Source organism: Colobus angolensis, unplaced genomic scaffold, assembly GCF_000951035.1.
Source record: "Colobus angolensis palliatus isolate OR3802 unplaced genomic scaffold, Cang.pa_1.0 Scaffold62, whole genome shotgun sequence".
Lineage (NCBI taxonomy): Eukaryota > Metazoa > Chordata > Mammalia > Primates > Cercopithecidae > Colobus > Colobus angolensis.
In genome coordinates this window covers 10,098,455-10,120,771 of record NW_012119821.1, presented here as the reverse complement: position 1 = coordinate 10,120,771, position 22,317 = coordinate 10,098,455, and the positions used below count along the sequence as shown (strand labels likewise).

General features: G+C 36.6%; 1 protein-coding gene across 4 annotated transcripts in view; it reads right to left on the bottom strand.

Moving 5' to 3' along the window:
• The window catches only part of SNX2 (sorting nexin 2), a 55,729-nt gene extending 33,412 nt beyond the window's left edge, over positions 1–22,317 (bottom strand). For 2 of the 4 annotated variants that reach the window (XM_011963706.1, XM_011963705.1), the window contains exons 1-6: positions 22,130–22,317; positions 8,505–8,622; positions 4,049–4,212; positions 2,000–2,066; positions 1,812–1,855; positions 340–481 (exon numbers count right to left, since the gene is read on the bottom strand). In XM_011963706.1, coding sequence (XP_011819096.1) covers positions 340–481; positions 1,812–1,855; positions 2,000–2,066; positions 4,049–4,212; positions 8,505–8,622; positions 22,130–22,237 — 643 coding nt within the window. In that variant the 5' untranslated portion in view covers positions 22,238–22,317. Of the gene's footprint in view, positions 1–339; positions 482–1,811; positions 1,856–1,999; positions 2,067–4,048; positions 4,213–8,305; positions 8,361–8,504; positions 8,623–21,562 lie in introns of those variants that run through there. The other 2 variants (XM_011963707.1, XM_011963708.1) reach the window with 2 other exon arrangements.

Below are 22,317 nucleotides of genomic sequence, written 5' to 3'. Positions count from 1 at the left end.
TTGGCCAGGCTGGTCTCGAACTCCTAACCTCAAGTGATCTTCCCACCTTGGCCTCCCCCTAAGTGCTGGGATTACAGGTGTGAGCCACCACACCTGGCCTCAACCCAATATTTAACATTATTGTATTACATAAACAAAAATCCTCAAGTGTTAGAAAATAAAACTATTACCAATACATTCTTCAATCCATGCATTAGTATAAATGAAATATTTAAATTCAGTTATCTCTACGCATTATAAAATGTTGACAGTGAATGATTAAGAAATCCACAAATCTATACAATTAAAACTGAACTAGTAACAGTAACAAAAATTAATTTTTGAAAAATTTGTGCTTACCTACTATACTCTTTTCTGGAGCTGGTGGCACAATATAACCAACATGTAAATACTTGCTTGCTAATTTGCTGTGCAAACCAAGAAAGTCACTAAATCTTCTTTTCACTGAAAATTCACTCTTACTGAACATGGAAAGAGATGTCTACAAGTGAAGAAGAGGTATTTCAAATTTTGAATAGTAAGCAATTATTCCACAAGTTAATGTTATACATAACTGTGAACACACACATATATCTACTTTGCAAAAGAATGCAGAGTATCTAACTAATGTGGTATATAGGTTTCTAACTAAAAAAAACCTAAACCATAGATTTTACAGAACCTTAATAGGACAAAAAAGTATTTGCATTATTCTGTCTTAACTGATCTTATTCACTCTATGTATGCTAACAATTCTTAAATCTTTACATTTGGCCCAGGTTTCTTTCAAAGCTTCAGTCCAATATATCCAAATACCCCTCCACTTAAATCTCACTGGCACTTCAAACTTACCCTATTTCCCCCTGCTGGAACATAAGTTCTATGAGATGCCGCCCTTGTCTGTATTGTTTACTACTCTACCCCAGTGCTTGCAACAAAGTTTGACACCCTGGTAGGTGTTTAATGAATATTTACCCAATTAATTAACAACTGTCATCCCCATCCTCACTGCGTTCCTGCCCGTGTTGCCTTTCTCCATGGATCACTCTCACAGCTGCAAAGTCCCTCTAGTCAATAGCCTCGGCATCCCTCTCCTTCCTCATCACTTACATCCAAGTCCTGTCAATTCTACCTCCTAGGTAACTCAAGAAGACACTTACTTCGTTCATCTCCAGAACCATTTTCTTAGTGTAAAGTATTACTGCTCACAGCTAGAATTGCTGTGACAGACACTCTCTTTTAAGATTTGAAGGCATACAATCCTTTAATCATTGCAGTGTCCCGATAACTGGAAATCCTGACCTCTACTTTGACCCTCCCAATTCATACTGAGGCCAAAGAAATATTCCTAAAACAAAAACCTAATTGTGCCACTCTTCTCTGAACTTCTTTAATGGCTCTCCATTATACTTAGGATGAAGCTAAACTGTGGCTGTTCATAATACACGAAGTCTTACTGCTAAACAATTCAATCATGCATCACTTCTAAGAGATTCTAGAAAGCACAATGCTTTCTTGACTTTTGGCTTTTGCACAAGCAAATTCCTCACCTGGAACAAGCATTCTTCTTCTTCCCCCACTCCTCTCCATCATTTCCCACACCTATGTCTTGGCTTAGGCATCCTGAGGTCTGAATTAGGTCCCATTCTGCACACTCTCACTGAACACCACGTATCAAACCACTCACAACTCATTGCACCTACTTCTTGGCAATCTTTATTAGGTGGTAACCTTTATAAAGACAGGGATCACTTCTACCTTCATCATAGCCATATCCTTATACTACACATAATGAGGGCTCAATAGTTTTTCTAAAAGCACAAAAAGCTCACCTTTGTTGTTACTCTATATGCCATATAGGCATTCATGCCATCACCTACAAAAAAGTCAAACACTACTATTAAAATCACATGCATAAAAATAAAACTAAGTTAATACTATACTGATGTATGAAGAAAAACAATACAAAACCAACAAACTAATAAAAAGCAAATACAAAATATAATAAATATTCACTCACCAACTTTCTCTGGATCTGATACACCAATTTCTATGTCAAAAATATCCCCATTTGCTTCTTCTTCAATCTAGAAAGTATAATTTATTTTTTGGCATTAAAAATTATAATTTATTGTCATGACACTAATTTTTATCATCTATTTTCTGTAACAGTCACTGTCACAACAAATAACTCAGCCACCCAGCACTTCATTTTTGAAAAACAATAAAAACTTTCACATTTCCTGACTTTATAAATAAAATACACACACACACACGAAAAAGACCATCTGGAGAAGTAACAAGTTTTTCTTTTTTTTTTAAAGACAGAGTCTCACTCTGTTGCCCAGGTGGGAGTGCAGTGGCTCAATCTCAGCTCACTGCAACCTCTGCCTGCTGGGTTCAAGCAATTCTCATGCCTCAGCCTCTCAAGTAGCTGGGATTACAGGTGTCTGCCACCACACCCAGGTGATTTTTGTATTTTTAGTAGAGACAGGGTTTCACAATGTTGGCCAGGCTGGTTTCGAATTGCTGACCTCAGGTGATCTGCCCACCTCAGCCTCCAAAAGTGCTGGGATTACAGGTGTGAACCACTACGCCCAGCTCAAAATCTTGTGTTAATTCCTCAGATGCAGAAAAAAATGTTTTAGTCTTTTTGTACAAATATTGTGGGATTTTTTGTTCTATATACTGAATCTTCAGATTCAGATTACTAAAAAATTACCTCCTTAATCAATTTTAATACTAGCACTTTTCAAAGTTCTATCTCTACCCCTTAATACCAAGGAGGTAGGTACTCATTACTTTTATCAGTAGAACCTTACATACCAGCAGAAGTGATTATACTGAAAAGCAACTTTAGTATCAAGATTTCTCGAATTATCTAATAAACACATGTTCTTCTGGAGGCCAAGGAAAGCATTATAAACCTCAATGAAAAAGCAGTAAGTGGGAAAAATGATAACCCTATGTCGAGACTTCAGAGAAGCCCTTGTAAATGCCATTAAAAATAAGCAATTCAAACATTAGCTCTGCAGGAAAGCTTTGCTATTCTCAAGCACGAAGTTCAGAGATTATTCAACTTTGCAAATTTTTCAACGCAATTATTAATAGTCTAACAGTATCTAAATGAAAAGTGTTTTGAACCATAATTGTTATATTTCAAGGTTGTCTTCTTGTACAGATATTTTTAAAGTAAAACTTTAAAAAATCATTACATAAAAGTATATAAATTTTCAGTGTACAGTTCAATAAATCTTCACAAAGTGAACACATCTTTGTAACCAGAACCTAGATCATAAATAAGCATCATCACTACAGCTCAGGAGGCCCTCTAATGCTTCCCCTCCAGTTACAACCCATTCTTCACCTACCAAAATAACCACTACCCTGACATCTAACACTGCACCTTAGTTTTAGCTGTTTTTAAAGTTCATATATTAGAATTACATCAGTGTTCTTTTATGCCTTATTTCCCTTAATATTATGTTTGCGAGATTATTCATATTTTTGTATGTGGTTATTTAATCATGGTCATTTTAATGACATTATTTCCATGAATGATTTTTAAATATACAATTTTGCCATTAAAATAACCTCCATATTTTTCTTTTCCAAATTCACCTTGTCAGAAATTACTGCCAAATCATGAGAATGTACCTTTAATTGATATACATCCTCCCTTATTTTTCAAGAGCAACCTTTAAATATTAATAGTATTTATTACAAATTTTATCAAATAAATTTACACAAAATATCACTTTATTGTGATTAACAGTTTTCAAAGCACTTTTATATATAATCTAACCATCAGAGAAACCCAGGGAAACACACGCTATTATCATAAAATCAGAAATGACAAACTCCGTCACTTCACTAGGTAAATGATATGCCCAGGTCACTGGGTAGAGTGGGGGAGATGGAAGCCAGATCCCATAACTTATTTAGTCCAAAATTCTTTTCCCAAAATGTCTGAAAGGCTTTGATTAGAAATGACTAACAGCAGAGTGATGTTGGGTTGGGAAAAAAAGGTATATATTTACGTATCAATTTAGAATACATTTTCCTGTACCTCTTCCCTGGATCTATCAAAGATCACGGGAGCAGACATACTCTTTGATTCAATTCTAGGAGCAATTAGTGTCGTGGGAGTGACAGGTGTGACTGCAGGAGAAGGTTCCGAGGATAGGATAGGTTCCCTTTCAGGGCTGTCCAAAGAAACTTCTTCTGTGGCTTCTAGACATAGATTAAACAAGTTAGTTAAGAACACTGGCAAGCAAACCCCCAATATTCTACATAGCAGTTAATAGATTATAAAAAATATTTTTATATTACCCACAAATAAAAAATAATGTCATTTAAAAATAATTGTAATAAAGAAATTTTATGCATTCTTAGTTATTTATCACAACTTTAAAATCAACTATAACTTTGTTGGTTTTAGAAAGAATCCTATTAAGTTAGCTTAATTATACTAGTGGTAGGGATAAGGCTGAAAGAAAAGCAATGATGTAGATGATTCCACATTTGTGTTTGGATTTGTAACATCTTACACTTGTGGTAACTTACCTTTCAAATATTTATTTACACTAATATTATGATTATTTTATACATATAAACACAAATTTTATGGTGGAAGTCTGCCCACAACTATTTTAACTTGGATTAAAAACTGGTTAGGAAAAGCTACAAAGTTAGTAATCTAAAGCAATTAATTGCTAAAGATTACTGGATATTAATTAGATACACAAATATGACACAAAATAAATAGGTGTTTAGGTTTTAAATTAAAATGCCCACTCACTTGAAAAATCTAATACTAATAATTTTAAAAAATCAAACCAAATCAATAAACTGAATGTCTACAGGCTACATAACATTGTGCTAAGTGCAATGGAAAAACACACAAAAATGTAAAATATCATACCTGCCCTCAGAGAGTTTATAATCTAGTTGGGGAAAACAAGACATAAGCATGTGAAATGTTAAATAATAATAAAAGACTTAAATAATAGCCAGGCAAACAATGAAGAATGTTATGAGACATGTAATTGCTACATAAGCTACAGAACAAACACTACAATTTGAGTTGAGACAGGAGACAAAAATCAGGAACAGTTTACAAACTGGATCTGAGAAGACTGAAATGGGTAGAGAAAAAATGAAGGAAGAATTCAATGAAAATGGAATAATAGCATATGCAAAAAGCAGAGCCAGGAAAGGGAAAATTACAATTGATGGCCATAATGTAAACCACAACTTTGCTGGTTTGTAGAATTGATACTAGGAAAGGAAGGCAGGACCTCAAGGAAAACACAGGACCAGGCCAGTGGTTTCCAACCTGAGGTTCTTAGGTTCTTAGAGGTTCAAGATGGTGGTAATCATAGTCAGTGAACCATTTTAATCTTAATACCTCACGGTAGAGCAGTAATAGCATATCCACCTGAAATAAGGTTATACATGTCAACATGTTATCAAGCTATGCTTACTGGTTATCTCATATTGATGAGATCCTTACTTAGTATAAATGATCTCTTTACTTTTTCATATTAAAAGCGAAAATGATAACTAAAAATCTTTCAAACTACCGTAACCAGAAGAAGGAAAATGGACTATAATGTTGAAACAGGATATAGATAAGCCTACCAAAACAAAATAAAAGCTTATATGCAACTTCAGGCTGTGACGATTGCTGGTACTTATTACTCTTTTTGTAAAGAAATGAAACCAATGAGTAATATGATAAAGTAAAAAAGCAGTATATCAAAGCTACAAGTGTGAGATCTTTACAACAATAAGCAAAACAACAAGCATCAAAGAAAACAAAAACCCCAGAATCTGAAAGAGACACTGTTATTTCGCAACAGACTCACAGGCAAAATATTGTGAGAGATAGTAACTTTATTGAGAAATCAGTATAGATGAAGTCATTTAAACTTTTTAATCACATTTTACTTTACTGATACTGAGTTTTGTGCTATTTACACTAACAGGCTGCTTCATTCAAAAACTGTAGGATTTAGATTCAATATACTAATATATAATCTGTCTTAAATTTTCTTCATGACACCTTTTAGCTTAATTAAACCAATATATTACAAATTCACAAGGTTTAATTTAAAGCAGACCTAAAGGTTCAGGAAGATGCTTCATAGGTGCTAACTATAAAGATTAAATGTTCCTTGGAGACATGCTTTGAGACATGTATAAACTGATTATGTCAATGTCACTACAGCAATATCTATATTCTTTCCTCTGGTATAGGAGGAACAAATCAAGTATAGTTTTCTCATTACTGAACAATAGTTTTCACCATCCCAGTAACATATGCTGCTTCCTATTACAGTTTTCTAGAACCATACTCCTCCATAGAAGGAGGAATGCTACACCTGTTAAAATGTATTATAAATAAGAATCAAGCGTAACATTCGTTCGTTCATATAAAAATGATCAGATTAGGTCTTCAGTCACTTAATGATGTCATTATGAAATACAGCTGAGTTTAAGATGAAAGCTAAAGCATAGAAAAGGTTTCTATTTTTAGGTTAACAAAGGAGACAGATGACTATGTTTATTGTTCTTTAGTTCCCATCTCTCTCTTTTTTTAAAACAAACACTGATATTCACCATATTTGATTCACAGAATTTAGTATAGACTGCTAGGTAGAATAAAACACTATAAAGATGTTTCTGGCTGGGCTCAGTGGCTCACACCTGTAATCCCAATAATTTGGGAGGCCCAGGTGGGAGGACTGTTTGAGGCCAGGAGTTCAAGACCAGCCTGGGCAACATAGCAAGATCTTATCTCTACAAAACATGAATAAATTATCCAGGTACGGTGGCACATGTCTGTAGACTTAGCTACTTGAGAAGCAAGGGTGGGAGAATTGTTTGTGCCCAGGAGTTCAAAGTTGCTGTGAGCTATGATGGCACCACTACACACTCTAGCTTAGGTGACAGAATGAGAACCTACCTAAAAATTGTTTTTAATTTTTATTCTAACCAAGCTAAGTCGGCAAATATCATTGTATAGTCCTCAATTGGCTAACTCTTTGATCAGCTGTGCATACTGTCAAAAAAAAAAAACCTCGCATGTACACAAACACACACAGACACAGTTCTGTTGTTATAGTAAGGTTTAAACATACTCATCTACATAGAAATCTGAGATTATAGGGTGAAGGAGTCTTTAAGAAAACGGATAATTTAAAACCTCTTTCTATGACCCTATACTATTAAAGGAATACACAGAATTTTAGATTAGTATTTGATAAGTAGAGAAAGAACTTGTGTCATATTTTAGCATAAGATACAAATACCATGAAACAACTTTGAAAGACTGCCTGGAAAAAAGTCCATGAAAGGACATAATAACAAATACTGTAATATTACAACTTTGGTTAACTGTGATTTTAACTCTAAGTTGTTAGGTGGCTTAAAATTTTAAAGAGAGAACATGATGGTATGTGGTATCATACTTTTAATTTTGTGACATAATAAAATATATGAATTCATCTGCAGTGACAACTTCTCATGGATTGAATCAAGGTGTAAATTATATGGATTTTTGTGATGGAGGATTGTATCTTCAAGCATGTTTGTACAAAAACACAGAATGGTTTGAATATTGAAGCACCATGAAAGTTGAGAACATAATTATTCATTATTTATCTTTTTTTCTTTTTCCTTTTTCATGGAAGATGGGTAATGTGCCAATACTATAGCAAGGTTTGAGGGAGGCACATCTCACAGATTAGTGTGAAGTCCCAATTTTATGAGTTAAAATGTTTAGTGTGAAAATCCCAAGCTTATGAGCCACAAAAGAATCCATTCATATTAAGTTTTAACTCAATGAAAGCCAGTTCAGGTAAATTAGGCCATTAAATACACAAAATAAAATTTACCATTTTCATTTTTGTGTCATTAATTTTAAGGAAGATGTTGCTTTTTAATATTAAAACATTAATTTTAATTTTAAAGCAGAAAATTGTTAAAAAAGGGTCCTTTTTTTCTTAAGTTAGGATGAACTACACCAAATCCTGCCCCTGTATCAAAAACAAATCCCTTAAGCATCAATTTATTCACCTAAAAGTGGGTCAAATAGAACAGATGGTAAATGGTACAGCAATTTATTAAAACAGCTTTCAAACATAAATATAGAACAATTTTTAAATCCATAGTTTAATTTTGCTTTGTGACAACTTGTAAGCAATAAAAAAGTACAATCATTGCTATTTCCCAAACTATGAGTGTCACAATCATTAGTATTTTGCATCTAAGTACTGCCCCCAATCAAATTATAATATATAATTTATTCTCAAATGCTTACAGCCAGAAAGAACCACATTTTTGCTTCTCTGGACAGTGCACATTTTTCATACAGTGATGTGATTGGAAATTCCTCATCCTTCTAAGTTGCTACAAGAGCTGCCACTAACACTTTACACAGAATTTCAGTTTTTAGATATTTTCTAATAGAAAATATACTGCAATTGACCATTATTAAAAAATAAAGACATGACAATTACCTGCAAAAAGATCTTCTCTGTCATCATCTAATCCAACTTCTGTGGGTTTTGGGCCATTGGAGTTTGCACTAATATCTTCTGCAGGAAGACTAGCTGGTTCTGGAGATGATGGACTTGACTGTTACAAAAGAACAATAATAGGTAAAGGATTGGCATGTTTACCTGTTGTAACTCTGTCACCATGTACTACAGAAATAGAACATTCTCTTGGTAAGAATGGAGGAAAGAACAAGAACAGCTATTTATATTTCCTCCTCTGAGAGTAAGAATGAACTAATAACACACTTTTAACTCATCATCTTTCTTAACAAAAAGTCACTTAAGATTTAAAAAAGAAAACCTTTTTTTTCTTTCTAGTTTTGAGAAAGGGTCTCACTCTATGGCCCAGGCTGGAGTGTAGTGATGTGAGCTTGGTTCACTGCAGCCTTGACCTCCCAGGCTCAAACAATCCTTCCACCTCAGCCTCCAGGGTAGCTGGGACTAAAAGTGTACGTTACCAAACCTGGTTAATTTTTGTTTTTTGTTTGTTTGTAGAGATGGGGTTTCACCATGTTGCCCAGCTTGAACTCCTGAGCTCAAGTGATCCTCCCACCTCAGCCTCCCAAAGTGCTGGGATTACAGGTGTGTGCCAACGCCCCTGGCCAGAAAACCTTTTCTAGTCATCCTTTTTAAAGGTATTAGTTTGTCATACTAAGTTATAATTAACAAAAATCAAATTTAATATTTTACAGTCATATACAGCAGAACCAAAACCATATCATGTCCCTTGATTTTCAAAAATCCATAATTTTGTTTTTGTTATTGACATGTTTGTTTTTTATCCTGGTGGAGGCAGATATACCCAAACACCAAAATTCCACGTGACTCAACAGATCCTGAAAACATGCTGCATGTCCAAGAAGTTCAAAGCACTGCTTTACTATAAGAGAATTTACTACTAGTTGAATTAAGACCAATTATTCTAAAATTTCTATCGCATCAAACTGAAAATGTAACTTCTCAAGACATTTATATTTCATATAAGCTAATGACTATTCTTGTGTGTTTTTTTTTTTTTTTTTTGAGACAGAGTCTCACTCTATTGCCCAGGCTAGAGTGCAATGATGCAATCTTGGCTCACTGCAACCTCCACCTCCACCTCCCAGGTTCAAGCGATCCTCCTGCCTCAGCCTCCTGAGTAGCTGGGATTACAGGCATGCGCCACCACATCCAGCTAATTTTTGTATGTGTGTAGGGGGGGAAGGGGGCAGGGGAAGGGGGTGGTCTTGTAAACTGAAGAATGTGGGGAAAATCCCAGAGAAAAACCTAGAGAAGGGGATCCCCTAATTTTGAGACTGAATATGTGCAAATCTCAGGGTCAACCCTGAGCAGCACACGTGTAGCCAAACAGCACAGCAATTCTCACAGACTGGAAAACTCAGTTGATACTTGGGTCACTGTCAAAGTCCCAGACTAAGACCTGAGTGGTGCCTGCATGAGACAGACTCGAAGAAGCAAAAGCTTTGAAAACTGAACTGAGATTAGAACCACTGCCCACAGAAGGCAAAACAGAATTTGTAATCTGAACCTAAGCAAGTTGATTGCCTGACAAAACAAAAAAATAAACAAAAAACCCAATAGTCTCCAAAGGATTATAACAGGATGCAGAGTTTACACAATATAACATTTTGGAGGTTATATATATAGTCCAAATAATATATAAGATATAGTCCAAAATTATTTGTCATAAAGAGTCCAAAAAATGTGACCAAATCTTGAGAAAAGACAATCAACAGATGTCAACCTAGAAATAACCCAGATGTTGAATGTATTATTTTTAAAACTTTTAAAAGCATTTCTAACTATGTTGTATGAAGGTAAACATATCTGAAGTGAATGAAATGACAGCTATCAGCAAAGAAACAGAAGCTGCTACAAAAAAAAGAAAGCTGCTACAAAAAAAAAGAAAAGAAAATATTAGAACTGAAAAAAAAAATTACCTAAAACAAAAAGTTCACATAAGTGCAATAACAGAATGAGCTGTTACTGAAGAGAATAATGGGTTGTTATTGTTATTGACAGAGCAAAGTTAGTGCAATTGAAAATAAATCTATAGAAAATATCCAATCTGAATAACAAAGATAACTTCTCCTGAGAAAAGAAGTTGAAAAAATGAACAAAGTCTCAAAGACCTATGGGACAATACCAAAATGTTCCAGAAGGAAGGATGAAAGATTGCTGCAGAAGTATTTAAAGAAACAGCAGCTGAAATTTCCCGAATTTGGTGAAAGATATAAATGTACAGATTCAAGAAGCTCAGCAAACCTCAATGAGGCTAAAATCAAAGAATACTATGCCTACACACGTTAGATTCAAACTGCTGAAAACAGAAGCTATAGGGGAAAAAATATAAGCAGCTGGAGAAAAACAACATATTTTCACAGGTGAATACCAATTCAAACAACTGTGGATTTCTCATCAGAAATCACAAAGGCTACAGAACACTTTCAAAGTGTTGAAAGACTTATTGACCCAGAAACTATCCTTCAGGACTGAAGGTAAAATAAAGTTTTCAGATGAAGTACAAATTAAGAATATTCATCACCAACAGATCTGCTCAAAAAGAAATGCTGAAGGAAATTCTTTATGCTAAAAAGAAAAATTACAAGAGCAAACTTTGGATAAAGGAAAAGCAACAAAAATGGCAAATATCTGAATAAATAAAGCAGATTATTTTTCCTCTTAAGTTCTTTAAAATAGACATGACCATTGAAGTAAAGATTATAATACCGTATACAGCTATAATACACGTAAACTATTTGCAATGTATAATGTATTCTTATCATAACTGAATGCTCATATTGCTAATACCTTGGGTACTCATAGTTTTGACACCAGAAACAAAGAAAGAAAAACAAACATGTTTATATAACAAGAACAACCTTTTCACCTCATAGTCCAGAGCCCAAGAGCAGACTGCACAATGGGAATGATGTGGGCAGTGGGCAACTCAAGTAGAGGCTGCTGGGGAGCAGTCCTATCACTATGGAGAGACTATGAGGAATCTACTTCCTTCAAGTGTCCAACAATCAGCAGCTTGGAGTGCCCTGCTCAACTGCCAGGGAGCTGTCACTCTTTTTCTTTCTTTTTTTTTTTGAGACAGTCTTGCTCTGTCCCCCAGGCTGGTGTGCAGTCGTGCAATCTTGGCTCACTGCAACCTCTGCCTCTCAGGTTCAAGCAATTCTCCTACCTCAGCCTCCCAAATAGATGGAACTACAGGCACACACCACCATGCCTACTTAATTTTTGTATTTTTTTTAGAGACGGGGTTTCACCATGTTGGCTAGGCTGATCTCAAACTCCTGACCTCAAGCGATCCACCTGCTTTGACCTCCCAAAGTGCTAGGATTACAGGCGTGAGCCACCACACCCAGCCAAGAGAGCTGTCACTCTTTAAAGGTTGTAAAAACCTACTTATCTTTGTTCTGCCTCTCCATGCCTCTTCCAGGTTCCTACTGAATAGGAAAAGAGCTGCTTTCTAGTGGATGGAAAGGAGTATGGAGAGCAACTGCCAAACGAGAAAGTGATGGTGGAAAAGAACACTGATGGCTTCTCTGCCTGTGGCACAGGTTCTGCATGATCAGAACTACAGTTGTCCAAGATAAACAACTGAGTAGACATCTGTATTCTTAATAAATGAATATTCCTTTATTCCCCCACACCATCACCTGGTAGTAGCAGGATAAAAAACTTTAAGATTTTTTGCTAGTATCTCTTCAATTAAAAAGTGGCACTTTGGATTCCAAACAAGATCAACAAGGACCACTAAAGCCTCCCTCCCCCACAGACTGACACTAAAAATTCTGGATAGAATACAAAAAGCAACAATATAAAAGTAAAAAAATAGCAGGCAGACTAAGGAGGGAGCCAAAATGTAAAAAATAGCCCATCCTTACAAGGATCCATTTTGCCATTTTTTCCTGTATTCCGTCTTGACTTTTCCTGAGGATGGCGCCAACTGCAAAACTATGCTATTGGTGTGGGCAGCAATGACTTACAAGCATAAAGGAGGGAAGGTAAATGAACCTATGTGGTTGTAAAGCTTAGCATGTTACATGAAGTATAATACTAACTCAGGTATGTATATTTTAAGCTGCAGGGCAACCACCAAAAAATATATTTAAATATAATGATATTAAACAAATATCCAGTAGATAAAATGAAATACTAATAAACATAAAGTAATACACAAGATAGGAGAAAAGGAAAAAAACTGAGGAGAAAAACAGTAAGCAAATAAAATGGTAGATCTAATCTAGCCACATCAGTAATTAAATAAACAGCCTAAACATACCCATTAGGAAACACAGATGGCTAGACTGGATATAAAAATAACTACACATATGTTGCCTAAAAAAAACCTGCTTTAAAGACATATTAAATAAGTTAAAAGTAAAACAATAAAAAAGATATGTCATGCAGACAATCTATAAGAAAGCTGTTGTGCTAAACATCAGAGTGTGTACACTTCAGAATAAGAAATATTATCATCAATAAAAAGGGACATTATATGATAAAAGGGTCAATTTACCAAGAAGACAAAACAATCCTAAGCATCTATGTAACAAAAGAGCTTCAAAATACATAAAGGAAAAACTAAGTGAACTAAAACAAGAAATAAAAATTAAAAATATACAATTATACTTGGAGACTTCGACACGCTTCTCTCAGTAACTGATAAAACAAGTAAATAGGTAACAGGGAAAGACAGAAAAGTATCAACCAACTTGACCTAACATTTATAGGACACTCCACCCAACAAAACAGACTACATATTCTTTTCAAAAGTGCAGACAGAACATTTATCATAATAGAACATGTTCTGGGGCCATAAAGCAAACTTTAAACAAGTTAAAAAAATGAAAGGCATAAAACATTCTCTTACCATCACCAAATGAAACCAGAAATCAGTAATAGCTATCTGGAAAATCCTCAAATTTTGGGAATTAAATAATATACTTCTAAATAACTCACAGGTCAAATAAGAGGTCACGCGGGAAACTAGAAATTATTTTAAACTGAATGAAAGCAAAAACACAGTATCAAAATTTGTGGAATGTAGCCAAAGTTGTGCTTAGAGGGAAATACATAGCTAAACAGCAACAGTAGGGAAAAAAGTCTCAAAACAATGATATAAACTTCTACTTTAATAAGAAACTAAAAAACCAGGCTCAATGCAGTGGCTCACACTTATAATTCCAGCATTTTAGGAGGCCAAGATAAGTGGCTCACTTGGGGCCGGAAGTTCGAGAACAGCCTGGGCAACATAGTGTGACGCTCCGTCTCTACAAAAAAAAAAAAAAAAATTAGAAGAGCAAATTAAACAAAAAGCAAGCAGAAGAAAGAAAACAAAGAGCAGAAATCAATGAAATTCACAACAGAAACAATGGGGGAAAAAAATCAATGAAAGCAACAGTTAATTGTTTGAAAAGATCCTAAGAGGATATCAAACCTCTACCAAATCAAAATACACAGACAAACAGACAGAAGATATAAATTACCAGTATCATCAATAAAAAGAAAACTTTACCCTCCACAAACTCCACAAACATGATAACAGGGTAAGTACTATGAAAAACAGTATGCCCATAAATTTCACAACTGAGACTGAATGGATAAATTCCCTAAAAGATACATACTTCCAAAGTTCACCATGAAGTAGTCCTGTATTTTAAAAATTGAATTTGTCATTAAAAGCCTTCTCACAGGCCAGGCGCGGTGGCTCACGCCTGTAATCCCTTCCCACAGGCGTGGTGGCTGACGCCTGTAATCCCAGCACTTTGGGAGGCCCAGGCAGGTGGATCACGAGGTCAGGAGATCGAGACCATCCTGGCTAACATGGTGATATCCCATCTCTACTAAAAATACAAAAAATTAGCCGGGCGTGGTGGCGGGCACCTGTGGTCTCAGCTACTCAGGAGGCTGAGGCAGGAGAATGGCGTGAACCCAGGAGGCGAAGCTTGCAGTGAGCCGAGATGGCGCCACTGCACTCCAGCCTGGGCCACAAAGCAAGACTCCATCTCAAAAAAGAAAAAAAAAAGGCTTCCAACACACAAAACTACAATTCAGACGACTTCATTAGTAAATTCTATCAACATTTAGGGAAGATGTAAGACTAATTCCATACAACCTCTTCAAGAATATGGAATAAGAAGAAACACTTGCCCAATCACTTAATGAAGATAGCATTTCTGATATGAAAACCAAAGACATATGAAAAAGAAAACACAAATATCTGTCATGAACATAGACATAAAAGCCTAAACAAAATCTAGCAAATTGCATCCAGCAATATATAAAAAGGATAAATACATTATGATTGTGTGGGGTTTATCCCAGGAATGCAATGCTGATTCAACCTTTTTGAATCAGTTTGAAAATCATTCTGAGGGTGGGGCTTAAAAAAAAAAGAAAAAAATCAATATAATCTACCTTTATGAATAAACTAAAGAAGAAAACTATATGATTATCATAATGAATGCAGAAAAAGCATTTGTCAAAATTAACATCCATTCATGGATAAAAACTCTCAGAAAACTAGAAACAGAAGAGAATCTTTCATTTGATTAAGCTCATTAAAAAAAAAACCTTACAGATAACATCTTATATCCTAAGATCATGAAAAAGGAAAGAATATTCACTATCACCACTTTTATTCAATATTACACTGGTGGTCCTACCCAGCCATTAGGACAAGAGAAAAAAAAATGGTATAAAGACTGAGAGAAGGAAATAAAACTCCAATCACAAACAATATGATTATCTACATAGAAAATCATCAGACTCTACATAAACATACTAAACCTAGTAAGTGTTTAGAACAGTTGCTATCATACAGGGTCAACATGCAACCAAAGGGGAAATACAGAAAGTAAAGAAACAAAAGCACTAAAAACTATGAAATACTCAGCGTACAGATCTAGCACATATTTTGTTATGTGCTAGAAAACTACAAACGTTAGTGAAAAGCTACAAACGTTAGTGAAAGAAAATCAAGTAAGATCTAACTAAATAAATAGAGAGATTATGCTTTTAGCTTGAAGGCTCAATATTGTTAATGGGTTAATTCTCCTGAAACTCATTTATTAATTCAACACAATCCCAATTAAAATCTCAGCAGGATTTTTCAGTAGAAATCGACAAGTTGATTCTAAAATTGTAAGAAAAAGCAAAAGAACTAGAATAGCCAAGGCAAGTTTTAAAATAACAAAGTCAGAGGAGTCATTCAACTTGATTTCAAGATTCAGATTAAGTAATCAAGACAGTGTAGACTGGGAAAGGATTCTCAATAGATCAAGGAAACAATACAGAAATAGGTCAACCCACACATACATGGTCTGTTCATTTCTGAAAAAGACAGCCCAATAAAGAAAGGCTAGACTTTCAACAAATGGTGCTGGAATAATTAAATATCTGTATTAAAAAAAGAATGTCAACCCATATCTTATACAAAAATTAACATGAATCCTAAATGTACAATGTAAAATTATAAAACGTTTGGAAGAAACTAAAAGCCAAACCTTTGTGACTGTGGGTTAAAGTTAGCAAAGGATTTCATATATGTGACATCTAAAATACTATCAATAAAAAAAGAAAACACAGCTTTCCTTTACCAAAATGTTAAACATCCACTCTGACAAAGATACTGTTAATCGAACAAAAACACACGTCACCAGGCAGGCACAGTGGCTCACGCCTGTAATCCCAGCAGTTTGGGAGGCCAAGATGGGTGGATCACGAGGTCAAGAGATCAAGACAATCCTGGCTAACATGGTGAAACCTTGTCTCTCCTAAAAATAAAAAAAAATAGCTGGACACGGTAGCGTGTGCTTGTAGTCCCAGCTACTCGGGAGGTTGAGGCAGGAGAATCGCTTGAACTGGGGAGGCGGAGGTTGCAGTGAGCTGAGATCACACCACTGCACTCCAACCTAGCGACAGAGCAAGACTCCATCTCAACAAAAACAAAAAACAAAAACAAAAAAAACAAAAAACACAAGTCACTGACTGTGAAAAAAAAAATTCAGAACTTCAGAATAAATAATTCTCAAAATTCAGTATTTTAAACGAGCAAAACAGGTCAGGTGCAGTGGCTCATGCCTGTAATCCCAACACTTTGGGAGGCTGAGGCAGGTAGATCACTTGAGGTCAGGAGTTCAAGACAAGCCGGGCCAACATGGCAAAATCCCATCTCTACTAAAAATACAAATATTAGCTGGGCGTGGTGGTGGGCACCTGTAATCCCAGCTACTAGGGAGGCTGAGGAAGGCAAATCTCTTGAACCCGGGAGGCAGAGGTTGCAGTGAGCAGAGATTGTACCAACTGCACTCTAGCCTGGGCAACAGAGTGAGACTCCATCTCAAATAAAATAAAATAAAATAGGCCGGGTATGGAATAGGCCGGGCGTGGTGGCTCACACCTGTAATCCCAGCACTTTGGGAGGCTGAGGCGGGCGGACTGCCTGAGGTTAGGAGTTCGAGACCCACCTGGATAACATGGTGTAACCCTGTTTCTACTAAAAACACAAAAATTAGCTGGGTGTGGGGCCTGTAATCCCAGCTATTCAGGACGCTGAGGCAGTAGAAACTCTTGAACACAGGAGGTAGAGGTTGCAGTGAACCAAGATCTCACCACGGTACTCCAAGCCTGGGCGACAGAGCAAGACTCTGTCTCAAATAAAATTAAAATAAAATAATAAGCAAAAGATGTAAAAGAACATATAACCAAAAAAGATAATATTCAGATGTTACGTACATAAAAAGATACTCAGCAACATTAGTCATTAGAGAATATATATTAAAGGCACGAGGTAACACTAAACACCTCTTAGAATGGCTAAAAGTCAGTGGTGTGTTGGCAAAGGTTTAGCAATCAGATCTGCAGAGGAGAAGATCCAGATTTTTAGCTTTTGCTGATTTCTGTGGTAGAGTTGGGAAGACATGTACTTTCCACCATACAGACATAATTAATCTCAAGAGCATAGGTAATAGGGAAATGTAGCAAAGGAATTAGTGAGGAGTTTTGTATATTTATTATTTTTACTTATTTATAACATTAATAAAAATTTTATATTTATAAACTTTACATATGTATATATTTAATTTTAAATTCATTGTATTCAACTTGTAATAATGGAGGTTTATTAACTAGTTCATAAAATTCCTAAAAAAGTAACATGCAGTTCTTGTTAGCAAGACCAGCCTCAAGCTCACCATTGCCTAAAATTAAAACTGATAATAACAAGTGCTGACAAGGATATGGAAAAGATGTCATTCTTAGTCACTACTGATGCAATGAAAAATGGTACAGCCACTTTGGAAGATAGTTTGGCAGTTTATTTAAAGTTAAGCTTATATTTACCACACAACCCAGCCACCTTACTTTGTATGTACGCTGCAAAACTGAAAACTCATGCTCACACAAAAGCCTGTAAGTACACATTTATATTGCTTTATTCATAAATACCCCAAACTGGAAACAACTGAAATGTCCTTCGGCTGATCAACAGACAAACTGTCATTAACAACTGATACATAGAACAAACTTAATGACTCTCAAATGCTTTATGTTAAGTTAAAGAAAGTCAAACTCTAGAAGTTTCATAATGTATGATTCCACCTATATGACATTCTAGAAAAGACAAAATTTTAGGCAGAAAACAGATCAGTGGTTGCCAGAGGCTGGAAAGAGGCTAAGAAAATCTCTTCAAGAAAAGTTGAGCATCCCTCTCTCAAGCAACTTCATAGAATAACATATTTTTATAGGATCTAAAAATAATTCATTCAAAACTTTTAAAATTTAATGGTTTCAAGAGAAAGTGGTCAACTAGAATCATGCTTCTTCACAAATCTCTTTCTAGTAATTTTCCATTCTTAATGCATTTAAATACCTGTTCACAAATTTTTCCCTCTGAAACATAGATAATTCATAATGAAATTTTCAAAAAATTCATACATTTAAAGTTGGAGGCCCAAGGATTAGAAAACAGAATTAAGAAAACAAGGCCAGGCACGGTGGCTCAGGCCTGTAATCCCAGCACTTTGGGAGGCCAAGGTGGACACATCACGAGGTCAAGAGTTCAAGACCTGCTTGGTCAACATGGTAAAACCTCGTCTCTACTAAAAATACAAAATTTAGCCAGGTGTGGTGGTGTGCACCTGTAATCCCAGCTACTTGGAAGGCTGAAGCAGAGGATGCAGTGAGCCGAGATTGTGTCACTGCACTCCAGCCTGGGACACAGCAAGACTCCGTCTCAAAAAAAAAAAAAAAAGAAAAGAAAAGAAAACAAGTTACATACACTTTTACTACCTGTTGTGTTAGAACAGCAGATATTAAACTTGTTCTTAGTTCCTCTTTATCAAAAGTGTCTCTTGTCTTATTCTACTTTCTCTTCATAATTCCCAACCACTTTTAGGGCCTCAAAGATCATCTCCACGCAATCAAGTCACTCTAGTCTTCTATACTGTTTCTGTACCTTGTGCAGATATTTAATTACACATATATCACCTGGTATGGCAGGTATTTATTCACATGGTTGTATTTATTATATTGACTTCTGTTGGTTCATACACTCCACTAGAGGAGGACTAGATTTCCACAAAGATCCCGGTTTAGTGTTTTCAATAAATTTAAGATAGACTCCCAAAGCTACATCTCTAGCCCATCCAGCATCCCTAGCTGCCTAATGCTATCTTCACTGATATAACATATCCTCAAGTGAAATAAACTTATTATTCCCTCCCCTAAGAATCATCTGAAGGGAGGCATTTTTGTAAGTCTTCTGAATATTATCTTTTAATCAGTTATTACATCAGTTCACTTTTCTCCTTTTATTATTTACACTTTCGTTCTTTAGGCCTTTAATCTCAGACTGTTTAAACTGCCTCCAACTCTGAACAACACAAACTGGGGCCTGTCAGGGGAGGATGGGAGAGCATTAGGGAAAAGACCTAATGCATGCTGGGCTTAATACCTAAGTGATGGGTTGATAGGAGCAGCAAATCACCATGGCACACATTTACCTATTAAGAAACCTGCAAATCCTACACAAGTAACCCAGAACTTGAAAAAATAAAATAATTTCTTTTAAAAAGTGCCTCCAACTCATCCCATTTTGGGAAACCAGTCTGGCAACTCTTCAAATGATTAAACTTATGTAAAAGTTTAAAAAGTTGATCTTATAGAAGTAGAAAGTGAGTGATTAGTAGAGTTTGGGAAGGGGCCAATAGTCAAAAATGGGTTAATATACAAAATTACAGCCAAATAGGAGGAATAAATTCTAGTGTTCTAGAACTTATGATCTATATCAGAATTACCTAGGGCCTTGCAACTCATTGTTGTCTATGGACCAGAGGCACTGATATCAGGAAAGCTTGTTAAAAATGCCGAATATCGGGCTCTACTCTGTCCTACAGAATCAGAATTTGCACTTCAACAAGATCCCTATTTATAAAGATTGCAAAACACGGATCTGGAACACTTTATGAAACATGCTGTTTCCAGTGAGGCACAGCCATCTGCATTTTAAAGATGAATACTGTGGATACTCCGGCACACCCATCTGCATTTTAAAGATGAATAATGTGGATACTCCGGCACACCACAGTTTGAGAAGCACTGTTTAAAAGAAAAGTGAAGTACTGAAAGAACGTTCCTTTAAAGCAGTTTTGGTATACTAGGAAATACTGCTATATATTCTTCCCAAATTTGAAAAGAAAAAAAAAAAATCTGACTTTACAAATCTCATAGCCATACCACCTTCTGAAAATTAGTAACCTAAATGAGTATATTAAATAAGGGGCTGAGATGAACAATCAAAAACAAATGTGTTTACAACTTTCACGTGCGTTAACCAAGATAAATTATTCATAAACAAGCTTTGCAGACTTATGGAAGAAAGGTTATAACGCTCTGGTTTTTAGAAAGTTCCATTCACATGGGAAATACAGATTATAGTTCTTTTTACTCAACTCTAAAAGATCCCCAACAGAATGCTTAGCCTTCACAGTATTCTAGTTCACACTAGGGTCAATCAAGTTTGTTCTGATTCTCGCTGGTAGAAAAACTGTATCCTCCAAAAGGAATACAGGTCTTAGGATCCTGCAGACACTTTCAACACACGTACATGTTAAAGTAGCTGTATAGTAAGTATAAAGAGCTAAAGGGATACTAATCCCCAAAAATATACTCTGCAAAGTAATTTTTATTAATTTTAGGAGGTGCTGGTTTTAACTCAGGCAAACATTTACTATTAGGCTTGTGCAAAAGTAATTGCGGCTTTTGGCTATTAAAAGGGATGGCAAAAAACGCAATTACTTTGTCCCAACCTAATAAATACTCATGTTCAAGATTTTGTGAGAGACACAAAGATGATCAGGAAACTAACACTAGCTGCAGGAAGCCTATAACCTGAGGGGACGTGGGGTTTGGCTGGGACATTGCACATGCAATTAGCAGAATGTCATCAGTGCTGAAAACGGTTTCCGGGTTTCCAGTTTCAGGTAACTGAATTTCAGATAATGGACATTTTACAGTAATTTCCAATGGATTGGGTGCAGAGGTGAACAAGCCAAGAAAGCTTATTAAAAGTACTTCATAAGCAAGTACAGCCCACGGTAAACAATCCTCTGGGAAATTTCGTACATTTTAATTCACATACACACACTTAAAATTAGGCTGTGAAGTGTGGGTGCTCTCATCAAACGCAAAGCAATTCAAATGTGAACTGGATATAGGAGGCCCCAATACAGTTAAGTTTACAGAGGGTGTTTCCTTTGACAAAAACAGGAACACACAGCTTCAGAGATCGCTGATCAAGCGAGAAAAGAGGAAAAAGGAGTGGACATCTGTTTCTATTTCTCCCTAGGTAACTTAGAAAAAAAAAAAACCACACACACACACACACACACACACAACAGCAGTTTCCTGGACTAATCCTGCCTTCAGTTTTACATTTTATAAACACTATGACCTTTTAAAAGTCTAGGAACTAAAGACAAACAAAAACAGGCAAACGCATTTACCTAATTAACAGTCCAAATCGAAAACAGCTCCCTCAAGAGGAACCCTCAGTCCGTGAAGAGCCATTGCCGGGAAAGGGCACCCATTCGTTTCCCACAGCCCCTCAGCCCCTCAGCGCTCACTTCACTGCACTCCCCTGGCAGCGGCACACCCTTCCTCGGGAAAGGAAAAGCGAGCACCTCTCCAAACGGGCTACTGAAGCCCCCGGAGAGCTCGGTGGAGGTTTACTGGGATGCAGAGCAAGCCCTTCCCTGGCTTGAAGAGTAGGAGGTGCAAGTGACACCGAGGAACGCCAGCTGAGCTGGGAAAGGGCCGCTGCCATTCTCGGTTCGGTCCCGGCCCCTCAAGAGGATTAGGTCGGCACCCCCGGGTCGCAGGCTGCTCTCCTGAGGAGGCCTTGCACTCAGCCCAAGACACAGACCTCTGACAGGCACTGGAGGTGGGGCTCCCGTCACAGGTGTCACCCCTAGACGGTCCTTGTAAACCCGGGGGGTGGGGAGGGAGAAGTCGGGGCAGGGGAAAGGTGAGACGAGCGACGTAGCGCAGCACCCACAGCGACGCGATCTCACCTCTAGGGTGGAGACAGTGCTGGTGAACAGGTCCTCTCCGTCCTCTAGATCCTCAAAGTCGCTGGGCTTCCCGTCCCCCAGCGGAGGAGGCTCCCTCTCCGCCGCCATTTTCGCTCGCCCGGACTACTGCGCGAGCTGGGCCTCGCGGACCCGTCACGTGAGCACGCACGGCTGGGCCGGCGCCGACC